The 13138-nt window shown below is 36.1% G+C and overlaps 1 protein-coding gene across 1 annotated transcript; it reads left to right on the plus strand.

The window, feature by feature from the left end:
• Window positions 1-6600: 6600 nt before the first annotated feature.
• Window positions 6601-10528, plus strand: LOC129250770 (piggyBac transposable element-derived protein 3-like). Its single transcript, XM_054890387.1, has 2 exons — window positions 6601-6607; window positions 9663-10528. Exons 1-2 carry the CDS (start codon window positions 6601-6603, stop codon window positions 10526-10528), a joined length of 873 nt encoding a protein of 290 aa, XP_054746362.1.
• The last annotated feature ends 2610 nt before the right edge of the window (window positions 10529-13138 follow it).

Here is a 13138-nt window from a genome sequence, read left to right on the forward strand (position 1 = left end):
TGGGGCTTATACTGTAAATGTAAAGGAAAATTACGGCAGCGAGCCAGAGGCTTAAACTCGGAATTAATGCAGCTCATCATAGAATATCCCGCTATCAATCTTTAAGTGCAAGTTCAATCCATTCGCGAATCGGTACATTGGGCACTGTTTCTATATATTGCACCCGGTCCAATTCTCTCTTGATGGAATGTACATGAAGAAAAACCCATTGCGACCCAACTTAGATGTACAATAGTCAGTTGTCGCGTGATTGCACTCAAAATTTGGAAGTGTCCGCAGTTTAAACCAGATTTATAACCCGCATTTTTGCCTGGAATATTGAAGGACTTCATTACAGGCTTATAAGTTACACCGAAATTCTAGTAAATTTATTTAATTGTGTTTTGTACAAAACATATCGAATACGAATAGATACATTTTTCTCACTTGTATAACAAATTTTCACAAGCCGACACGTCGTATGAGTAACATTTGTTATTAAATTTAGTTTATGTTGGCTTACCTGTACACATAAGTTACCCAATCAAAAAGTATTTACCACTTTACACAAAAAGAGCTTCCAATAAAGAAAAATCAAATGTAATAGAGTAATAAACAAATTTTCAACAATATTTTCGTACGATTGCTAAAATTGCAACAAAAAAACATTACTCAATCGTTTAACCTTTTTCAGATGGCTTCGAGCACGAAAAACACACTTTAGTGAAAGCAAAAAAAAATTCAATGAAGAATGCTTATACAGTTGCAGGGAATTAAAAAACAAAAATGTGCACAGCAAAATAATGGGTGTGTTTATAGAATATTAAGAATTTTCTCACATAACCGTTGTTTATAAAAGCTCAAGGAAATGCCATACCTATAGATACTCGTATGCTTGCCAAAGTGTTCCGAGCCATGACCTGTAACCGATTCAGTCATACTGCCACATGTGTCCGTGAACACATGAATCTTAAATATCTTAGCATAAGTTTTTATAAATTTCAGATGTTCACTTTCACATAACGGTACTTATTAAATTTATTTATAAGGGCTGATTCTGAAAAGAATACGCTATTTAGTCATATAGGCTCATTTTAGTGGTCAGGCCCATAGACACATTTTACAGGTCTTACATAAATCTGTATGCAGGACTCCGAACCTTAGTCCCTTAACGATATATTATAATTTGGAAATTATTGTGAACCTCATTAAGTTCTCTATTCCTTGTTCAAAGAGTGCCTACTAAACATAGAGTGTGTAACTCTGCAGTTGCTCAGATTAGGTAGCAGCTGCTGTAATAGAAAAGATTATTGGTACCATTAGTAACGCTCTAGTCTTCTCAGGGTGGCTGGTATGCTTGACTCTATTCCTTCCTCTTTTCCTTCTGTAATGCATTTCCTCACTTCTTGAAACACTACTATATTCTGTGAACCAGCACTGATTGATGCTGCATCGGGCTCTTCAATGATTCTCAAAAAATTTAGAGAATCGCTTTCAATTAGCGACTCAGCGAATCGGGATCGAAACTTGTCTGACCATAGAGAAGTCAAGTTTTGAAGGTCTGGTGTTTATTGGGTTTAGTTACCTGCACAAATGAAATATTCCATTTCAAGTAATTGAAGTTTTTTGGGCATTCTCGTAAGTTTTTCTTATTTATAATTAATTGGTAGGCTCGAGTGTAATAAGAATTAAATTGAAAACATTTTGAAAAATACTATTCTGAGATTTTTTGAAGTCTGATAATTTGAATACGGAGTTTGTTAATAAGAAATTTTTTAGGTTCTTATTAACATTTTAATTATTATTTTTTTATTATTTAAAATCAAATAAACTTAAAACAAATTTTTATTGGAATTTTTATTACTGATTTTGTTAAATTTATTATTATTTATTTATATACCTAAAAAATGTTTTTTGTTGTTAAAATTATTTAATGATTTTTTTTAATTTAAATTTTTGTTTTACTATGTAAAATTAAATAATAAAAAATAAAAAAATTGTATGAACAAAATTTTATGATTTTGTTAAAAAAATGTGTTACGTTTTTTTTATTTTTAGAATCAAACATACTATTAAAAAATTGTTTTGTTGGAAAATTTTTTAATGATTTTGCTAAAATTTTGATTATTTAAAATCAAATATTCTTAAATTTTTTTTTAAATTCGTATTAAAAAATGTATTATTTTTGTTTTTTACTTTTTAGAATCAAAAATATTTAAAAAAAATTTTTCAGAATTTTTTGTTGAAATTGATCATTTAAGAAATATTAATTAAATAATCCCTTACAGTGATATCATATCGCCAATCACTTCTGTCGGGGAAGAGATGGCTACAAAAAAATTGCTAAAATTTTTTATGAGGGGTAATGCAGGTAACAGGAAAGTAACACGGATTAATTGGAATTATCTTCTAATACATCAATTAGAATACTACTTTAATTCATATTTAAAAAACAAAGCAGTGAGTATAAAACAAATTGTTTGTAACATTTACCATTCATTTTGGGCTTGGATTAAATTTTAGTTCGCAAAATATGGAAAAAGAATGCCATCGGCATACAAACCCAAATAAATAGTGACTGTTTCGGAATGTGTTAAGATTTCAAGGACATCACCTGCATTCTTCGTCATTTAAGTATGAAAAAGTATCATTCTAAAACTTAATTTCATTAAAAATATTCCAGTCCGTCTTCCAGTCTCAGCTCATTCACTGAACATTCAAAATATTTGGTTATCTAATTCTTCTTTCAAAATCTTCCAATTGGTTGATCAGTAAAGTGAAGTAAAAGAAAGTAAATAAATAAAGTCAGGTAGTTAAGTTTTTTATGACATCCCATCGCAAAATTTGGGTTCTCAGTTTCACAGCACCGATGTCGTTTTTGTATGCACAACATGAGAACCTGTTGTTTGAATCCAATGTCTTGTATAAGCTGCTCGGCCTCACCTGCTGTAAGCTTAGTGGGTAGAAGCTGAATTTTATCAATAATATTCATCTCTTTGCTCGACTAAAGCAAGGAAAGTGAACCTGCTTTGACAGGTGTGCCGATACGTCAAAGAAAATCATCCGTTACATCAGCACATGCTATAAAATTGCTATACATACAACATTCTGAGCTGCATTCAACTCTTGTGAATTGTATTCGTATATTGAAAAGCTCATTTTGTTGGAAAATACTCGTATACTTTTTTCTTCTTATTGGCGATGTCAAGTACTGCTACAAAACATAGTAAACGTGCATGCATGCACTCTCTGCATGTGTGGGATAAGACCAGAAACAAGAAATAATAACAGCAAAAATAAGCATTTACTGCTTCTTGATTTACTTTAACAATTTCTGCTGCTGCCTTCAAGAAAACTATTCCATTTATGTGTGTAGTTGCTTAGCTGCCGCCAAAGCGAAGGTCAAAGAAATGTTTGTGGCAGCAGAAAGGATTGAAAATCTAGTAAAAACTAACGACTACAAACACACCAAAATACGAGTGTATGTTGCTAAGTTAAATACAAATGCACAAATATTTATGTGTTCACGCGACGAGAATTGTTGCAAAATTTATTCCCAATGAATTTGACGACGTGCTCAATGCGCAGACAAATGTATTTTCTTTCATTTCTCCAGCTCTGTTTAAATTATTTGCTTCTTTTCTCTTCGTTTTTTGGTTGTCTTTATTGACTAGTTTGGTTACTTGCAAGGAAACTGTAAATATGTTTGTATGGAGTATATGAGTGTATGTGAGTTTTGTGTGCTTGTTTATTCTGCTCGTACGACTAAATTGAAAATACAAAGCTGCGGCGCCGACAAATGAACGAGCAGGTTGAATTGTCAATTTGTTGTGTGATGCAATAAAGATTGCACGTCGAAACAAAATCAAAGGGAAAACAAACAATTTTGTGGATTCCTTTTCTTGTTTTAAGACACATATTCTTATTCATATATGTATGCCTGTGTGTTTGAGTCATATTTCAATTTAAGATGATGGAACTAAAACGGTTTTGAGTAAGAACAGCAGGGCTTAAGATTTTTTTAATTTTCGAAATGGAATAACTGCAAACGAATAACAAATGGAAAATTACCATGGAAAAAAAGAGCAAAGATGAAGAAGAAATAGTTGAAGTGAGGAAACAAGCGAAATGGAAAGAGAGAAATGCTGAAAGAAAAATAAAAAGGGAAACTAAAACCATAAAGAAGTAAAGAAAGTATCAATCGATCAATAGAATATCGATAGAGAAAAAGAAGTGGAATATGGAAAATAGAAGAAAGGAAGAGCAAATAGAAAAAAAAAAACAAAATAAATATAAAAAAAATTTTTCAAGCTGAAGTAGAAAAAGATGAAACGAAAAAGACAGAGAAAAAGAGAAAAAATAATAAGGATATAAATAATAAATACAAATTTACGGTGAAAGAAAAGAAAAAGAAGATCACATCAAAAGACAAAGAAAACAAAAGACAATAAGAAAAATTACATAATGGAAAAATGACTAAGAACAAAAACGATAAAAAAAGAAGAGAAAATAGGGGAAACCATAAAATCAACAAAAAACAACAATGTGAGTAAAAGAAAGCAAATAAAAAGTAATAAAGAGAAATGAAAAAAGATGTCTTTCTTTAGTAAAAAAGAAGAAAAATGAACAAAAAAGAAGAGGGGAAAAAGTATCATGAGGCAGAAAAAAAGAATAAAAACGAGAAGTAAGAGAAACAATTGCGATAGTTTAAATTTACAAGAAAAAGAAACGTAGAAGGAAAAACTAGTAATGGTGAAAGAATCATATAAAACATATGAAAAGTCAAAAAATTTAGAAAGGATAGCAAAGAAAAGGAAAGAAAAGAAAAGAAAAGAAAAGAAAAGAAGAGAAAAGAAAAGAAAGAAAAGAAAAGAAAAGAAAAGAAAAGAAAAGAAAAGAAAAGAAAAGAAAAGAAAAGAAAAGAAAAGAAAAGAAGAGAAAAGAAAAGAAAGAAAAGAAAAGAAAAGAAAAGAAAAGAAAAGAAAAGAAAAGAAAAGAAAAGAAAAGAAAAGAAAAGAAAAGAAAAGAAAAGAAAAGAAAAGAAAAGAAAAGAAAAGAAAAGAAAAGAAAAGAAAAGAAAAGAAAAGAAAAGAAAAGAAAAGAAAAGAAAAGAAAAGAAAAGAAAAGAAAAGAAAAGAAAAGAAAAGAAAAGAAAAGAAAAGAAAAGAAAAGAAAAGAAAAGAAAAGAAAAGAAAAGAAAAGAAAAGAAAAGAAAAGAAAAGAAAAGAAAGGAAAAGAAAAGAAAAGACAAGAGAAGAAAAGAAAGAAAAAGAAAAACGGAAAAACGAAATACAGTGAAAGAAAAAACAGAACAAAATTAAAAAGTCATACGACTTTCGAGAACAAAAACGAAACGAAAAAGAAAATAAAAGAAATGAAATGAAAAGAAAAACCAAAAAAAAAATATATATAAATAAAGCAATTTAATCAAAAATCGATTTTTCTTTTGAGAAACCGCCGTTTATTTTTCTTATTCTCTCGACTAATTACTATGCCTTATGATCAGATGGAATCGGGAATGTATAAATAAAACAAAACAGAGTTAAATTTTAGGCAAATTTGTTTTATCTCCTTCAAAATATGACGCGTCTGAAGCAACACGCATCTGCCAACGTTTAGCCCTCCATGCACCCCTGGTAGGCCAACGAAGGGATGGCCTTCAGCTCCTTCCTCGCATTCTCTTTGATCTCCTCTATCGACTGAAATCTCCTTTAACGAAGTGGTAACTGCAACTTGGAAAACAAAAAGAAGTCGCACGGGGCCATCTCAGGTAAATACGGTGCTTGCACGATGGTATTTCTTTGTTGTTTGGTCAAATGATCCAGCACAATCTGGGCTCGGTGCGATGACGCGTTATCATCATGCAAAATCCAAAAATTGTTTCCCCACATTTCTGGCCGTTTGCGACGTACTGCACCTTTAAAACGCTTCAAAACGGATAAATAATATTCTTTATTGACTTTCTGGCCCGATGGAAGGTACTTAAGGTGCACTACGCCTTCGGTTCTTTTAAATTAAACATTCCCGGTACTTTTTGATCATAGAGTATTTAACATTACTATATTTTAACGAAATCTGTTTGCTTTTTTTAATTTCAGAAGATCCAGTTCAGAGATATGGTGGTCACTGCAAAACGTCATTTTTCAGAGGAGCTCCGGAGATCAGCTGTAGCTGCTTTCCAAATAAATATTTTTACTAATAGGTTAGGTTAGGTTAAATGGCTGCCCTAGCTAAGGGGCTCACTTGGACAAATGTTAAGAAATTCGTCCGTTGTGGTGCCATACATGGGAGAGGAGAGAGGAGAGGGGAAGGAAAAAGGAGCCTTGGGATTTGATACGATGATGACCATACATTTTACGAGGGCCCCGACGGGGGCTGATATACGTTCGTAGTTAGCCGTATCAAGCTACTAGTGAACTTCACCAAATTTATGATACTTACGCCGGCTATGTCCGCAGGCGTAGCGAAAAAGTGGGAGCCCAGATTTCTAAGTCTTTGCCAGACGAGAGCAGGGCAGCTGAGAAGAAGGTGTTGAGATGATTCCACCTCGTCCTCCAGACAGTTTCTGCAGAACGGACTTGAGGTAATCCCAAGTCTTACAGCGTGAACACCTAGCGGACAATGTCCGGTAAGGATGCCCACCAAATTTGAGAGCTGGGGCTTTGTAAGCCTTAGGAGTTCCCTTGAGCGTCCCCGATCTACCCGTGGCCAGAAGGATCTCGCGACCTTGCACGTTTGCGCACTAGCCCAGCGCTCGCTGAGTTGTCTCGAGGCCCATCTTTCCAGGAGCAGACCACAGGTTCTCAGGGGAACCCCAATTCTCTCATTTCGCGACGAAACCGTCTCCAAAGTTCCCTGTCTAGCCAGCTCATCAGCCCAGCAGTTTCCCTCTATGCCGCTGTGACCGGGAACCCAAATGAGCCTGATGATGAAGTATTCGGATGCAGTAGAGAGAGAAGCCAGACATTCCCCGACTAATCTCGAACGCACAAACAGCGAGCCCAAGGCCCTAATTGCCGATTGGCTAACGGAGTAAATATTTACTTCCTTAACGGTAATTACCGAATTAAGCAACCAGTCCACCGCTTCCTTAATTGCAGATACCTCCGCTTGGAAAACACTACAGTGGTCCGGGAGCCTAAATTTAAGTTTGATGGGAGGCTCCTTACAGAATACTCCCCCACCAACCCTTCCGTCCAACTTCGAGCCATCCGTGAACATGTTTGCCATGCCTTGCCGCCGAATGTTGCACCCCGCCCACTCATCCCTTGAGGGAATGTGAGTAGAAAAAGGTCCGCTCGGACCTAGCGTGGGTGTACAGTGGTCCAGCACCGTAGGGATGAACTCAAAGTTTTTAAGAATGCTCGAGTGTCCGTAACTTAAGTCTAGCCTATGGCCCGAACACCTTAATCTGATTGCGGCGCGTGCAGCGGTAGTTTTTCCTACAATGTCCACGGGCGCCACATTCAGCATAGCGTTAAGTGCTAGAGTAGGAGTGGTACGGAGAGCCCCACTGATTCCAATGAGGGCAGACCTTTGTACCCTCTCCAGCTTCTTAACTGATACCATCCTTTCTAGCGAGTTCCACCAGACAAGGACTCCGTATAGCAAGATTGGTTTTATAATCGTATTATAAAGCCAAAAAGTGACTTTTGGCGAGAGGCCCCATCTTTTGCCGATAGCGCCCCTGCAACCATACAAGGCGACTGTTGCCTTTCTGATTCTTTCCTCAATGTTTGGCTTCCATGTAAGACCTCTGTCAAGGATGAGTCCCAGGTACTTCACCTTGTCAGAGAGCTCCAACGGAGCGCCCAATATTGAGGGGAGAAACACACTTGGTATTTTGTATTTCCTCGTAAATAAGACGAGCTCCGTCTTCAGAGGATTTATCGATAGGCCACAATTTGCGGTCCAATTTATAACTAGATTCAGATAACCCTGCATCAGTTCCATCAGAGTATCTAGAAACTTGCCTCTGACAATAAGTGCCACGTCATCCGCGTATGCAACCACCTTACAGCCCCTCCCCTCCAGCTCCTCCAGCAGACCGTTAAGTACGGCAACCCAGAGTAGTGGCGAGAGAACCCCGCCTTGCGGAGTGCCTCTGTTCACTTGCCGGCGGAGAGAGGTGTCACCCCATTCTGCCACGATCGTTCTATCGGTAAGCATCGTGTGGATAAGCCTAATGAGTTACTAATACTTAGACTAAAAGCTAAAAGATAACATAATATGCGTAGAAAATTTTTAGTTGAATAAATTTTAAAGCTTTCTCAGCAAAAATTCTGGAATATTCGCTTTTTTTTTTGGCCTTCTAACTGTATATAACTCCTTAAAGATATTATTATCTAGGACATTTCTGACTACTGCTACTAATCTGTAAATAGGATACCGTAGCATGTATTCATGACGTTCCCCCAACGGCACTCATTCACAGAGTGCGTAAAGCGGTGGGATGTCAGCATATTCCTTATTAGTACAAGGTTGACATGTTCCCACGCAGAGATCAAAATCAAATAGACGAGCCAAGTCACACCGTAAGAGTAATAAAGAGCTCAAATCTTCAAGCCCAGCGACGTTTTTTCAAAGATCTGCCAGGGACGAATCGCATCAAAAAACTAAAGAACGGCTAAAAAATGGTAAGATATTCACGCATAAGGGTCGCCTAGCCGCCAAAAAAGTTTACCCGCCCTCTTTCGATTGTTTAAATTATGGATAAGGAATTGTTTAAGTTATGTTTAGGTAGTGAACTTGGAACCTATAATTCGTTATGTTCGGCTATCCTCTGAGTCTATTCATTTAATTAAAATATTATTTTGTTTTGGATAGCTAAAAAAACGTACCTATTAGTTGTTTAATTTGCAGTATAGTTTCCATACAAAATTTAATTTTATTTGTATTTGAATTATAAGTCAGAAATAAAAATAAATAAATCCAAAACTTGGTGAAGCACCGCTCATTAACCCTAGGACTTATACCCAACTTTTACTACGACTTCTTATACCCGGGTACAGGTGTGGCCAGTAGCCTGTTTTACCCGTTTTTTCTCATTTTTTCTGAGAAACAAGTTATTTTTTTTAATGCAATGTTGTAGCTGACTGTCTTACGAACATTTTAGGTAGTTATAAACATATATTTGTAGCCTGCTTCTAAGAATTGCGCGCATTCTAAGTTATTTCTAAGAAGTCAATAATTTCTATTGTTGTTAGAATTTTTAGAATACAACCTTTTTCGCGCACTCTTAATTATTTAGAAGAAGACATTATATTGTACCCTAGCTAGAATTTGCTGACAAACAACATTTGATATAATCCAACTACCTGGCAGGTAAGAAATGCTTCCAGAAACTTAAGGGTTGCAGCTATACTATAAACGGCAGTTTTGCGAGTTTATATTCATTGTAAAGCGTTCTTTTGAAGTGTGAAGTTGATTTATATTTGTAAAAATAACAAGTCAGAAAAAATTTAAAATATTACAACATGGATAGCAGAAGGAATATGGAATATTTGTCTTCGAATCAATATATGAGGTAAATACAAATAACTCAAATATAATTTCATAAATGGAATACAAATTAATTATTTTTATATAGATTATCTGACGCTGAAAAAGAGCAGTACATACAAAACCTGTTTGACGAAATCTCAGATGATGAGTTACAATATATGAATTTTCCGACCCCGAAGGGGATGAAAGCGAACAAGTAGCAGTAGCAGATGACGTGGTTGAATCGGATGTAGAAGACCCTGATTACACAATTGACAATGCCCAGGTAGATGAGGCTGATTACGAAGAATCTGACAATGAATCCGATGCTGTAGATGATTCTGAGGATATTAATTTGCGTGCAGCTCAATTCGTAGCACGTGATGGTACCATATGGAGCTCACAGCCACGACTTGCACGCCAAACTAGGCAACAAAATATTTTGCGACAGCGAAGTGGGCCCGCAAGATCAACTACTATGATGTCAATAGTCAATACATATAAATGTTTTATGACTCCGGAAATGGTGGATATGATAGTACGCTGCACCAACAAAAGAGCAGAAGCGACATATGCGGAATTAAACGCAAAACATCCAGAGGCGGAACCAAAAACATGGAAGAAGGTTACTTTGAGCGAAATGTATGCGTTCGTTGGAGTGCTTATTATGACTGGCGCTAACCGCATCAATGCCGAATCTGCGCCGGACTTGTGGTCGGTGGAAAATTGTCCATTATATCGTGCGTCAATGGGCATTAACCGCTTTCAGGCCATACTGCGGTTTATAAGGTTTGACGATGGCAACACACGGGCACAACGTTTGGTAACTGACAAAGCTGCACCAATATCCGAGCTGTGGACCATGATGAACTACAACTTTGAGCAGTCATATAAGCCAAGTGAATATCTAACGGTAGACGAGCAGCTCTTTCCATATCGTGGCCGCACCCGTTTCACGCAATACATCCCATCGAAACCGGCAAAATATGGCATCAAAGTGTTGCCAAAAATGCATATCCACTGTATGGACAAATATATACTGGCCAAGCACGTACGGGACGGGTGAACGCGTGGTGAAGGATTTAGTAAGTCGCTTTCATGGAACCGGCCGAAATATAACGATGTACATTTTTTTTACATCCCTAAATCTACTGGTAAACTTGTCATCCATGAATTTGACGGCATTTGGAAATCTGCGGAAAAATAAGCCCTACATACCAAAGGAGATGTTGGCACACAAAGATCGTGCAGAGAGGTCAAGTACATTCGGTTTTAGGCCCAACATATCCATATGCTCCGATGTGCCGAAAAAAAACAAGGCAGTTATATTACTATCATCAATGCATGACGATGATCACATTGGCGAAAGCGGCAAACCAGAAATGATCGAGTTTTATAACAAGACAAAAGGAGGAGTGGACGTGATGGACCAATTGCTTGGAGAATATACTTGCCAAAGGATGACAAAGCATTGGCCGTTGTCCCTATTCTTCAATATGATTGATTTGACGGTATTGGCAGCGTACATCATATATTATGAGAATAATCCCAACATCAGATGCATCAATGCGAAGCGTAAGAGATTTCTTCGCCAGCTCGCCAAGGAACTGTCTATGCCCATAATTGAAGAGCGGTCGGTGAATCAGCAAGTGATGCGAACTTCAGCACAAAAATTGCAGTCGCGAGTTTCATAAGTACGGCCTTGCAAGGAAGTGCTGACAATAGGCCATCAACGTCTGCAGCTGCTGGTGCAAAACCAAAGAAACAGCAGGTTAAAAGCTGTTTTCTCTGCTACATCCATGACCAACACAGAAGACGAACGCGTAACATGTGCAGAATATGTCAGCGCCCAAAATGCATACAGCATTCTTCAAATACATTTACATGTAATAATTGTGAAAATAATGAAGACAATTTAAGACAAAGAATTTAAATTTGTTTGCATATTTAGTTATAAGAAATAATCAATAAAATAATGTTTTATAAAGAAAATAATAAATAAAAATGTTTTTCCTTCAAAAAATGAGAAAAAACGAGAAAAAAGCTACTGGCCACACCTGTACCCGGGTATAAGAAGTCGTAGGTGTTAACTTTGAAATCTTATATCTCATCAATGCATGGACCTAGCATAACAAATAAGACACCAATCGACGTATATTTACTTCGTTTTCCTATATCAAAAATTCAAGTCAATATCTTTAGCGATTTAGGAGCTATATCACTCCAAAGTAGCTGCTGGCCACACCTGTACTTGGGTATAAGTCCTAGGGTTAATTAGGTTAGAATTTTATTACTGATTTTTGTTAACAGACCTACAGATTAAACAAACAGCATAAAATTAAATCCTTATCATGGACGTCATGACATATAGCCAAGGTAATCAGAAATAACCTAAATAATGACGAATTTAAGTAGCTAGGACGACTTTTTCTGTAGCTTTCTAAACGTATATCTCGATTCCCATATGCTATTAAAGTATTCAGTTTCACACGATATTCATTAGTCGCTTTTGTATTTATTGCAATTGAAACTAATTATTTTGTATATTTTTCTTATTCTTCCGAGTTATTTGACTAAAATTTATGAACTTAAATTTCATATTATATCAAAGTTCTGCGATCGCACCCACATAAATATGAGTATTTACATAAATATATAATATTTAGCCAAGTATATATAAAAATAATTTTATTTACCAACATACCCACAACCGGATATATGCACATTGCGCGCCAGCTGGCGCATTATACTATTACAACCGCCGGAAACAACGATATGCGTTAATTGGCGTATACGGGCATTTGCACACATACATACGCACGTGCGTGAAGGTTCAATTATGTAAATTGGTATAAGGACTGGAATTATAGAATGAGTGGCAATTGAAAGTATCACAATAGTGAATATATACCCACATACTTACATATACACACACGTTCACTTGTATATGCATTTAGGGTCATTGTAGTTGCCTTTCGATAAACTGCGATAATTATGCGCTGAAAGATAGTTGGAGTGGGAATGCAAATAAGCTACGAGATACATATTATAATATATATCGGGTGGTTTTTTTGAAAAGCTTGGGAACTTAAAATGATACTGCAAGGCATACATTTTGTTCGACTGAATTTTTGCTTATTATAATCTGGTAGACAATTTTATCGCATTTTTTTTTTTGTACAATCATATAATCAAAAAGTACCGGGAAGGTGATGTTGACTGTTTTCTTCGATTGCCAAGGCGTAGTGTACCATGAATACCTTCCATCGGGCAAGAAAGTCCATAAAGAATATTATTTATCCATTTTGAAGCGTTTGAGGGATGCTGTACGTCGCAAACGGCCGGAAATGTAGGCAAACCATACTTGGATTTTGCATCATGATAGCGCGTTATCGCACCGAGCCCAAATTGTGCTGGATTATTTGACCAAACACCAAGTAAATACCATCGTCCAAGCACCGTATTCACCTGATATGACCCCGTGCGACTTCTTCTACTTCATGGAAGGAAATTTGTGTTGCTTCAAACGGGTCATATTTTGAAGGAGATGAAATAAATTTGCCTGAAATTTTACTATGTTCTGTTTTATTTAAACATTCCCAGTACTTTCTGATTATAGGGTTACTATAGGTATGTTACCGTGTCAACTTCTTCTATTTTTCAACATACGAGTAAA

Source organism: Anastrepha obliqua, chromosome 1 (genome assembly GCF_027943255.1).
Source record: "Anastrepha obliqua isolate idAnaObli1 chromosome 1, idAnaObli1_1.0, whole genome shotgun sequence".
Lineage (NCBI taxonomy): Eukaryota > Metazoa > Arthropoda > Insecta > Diptera > Tephritidae > Anastrepha > Anastrepha obliqua.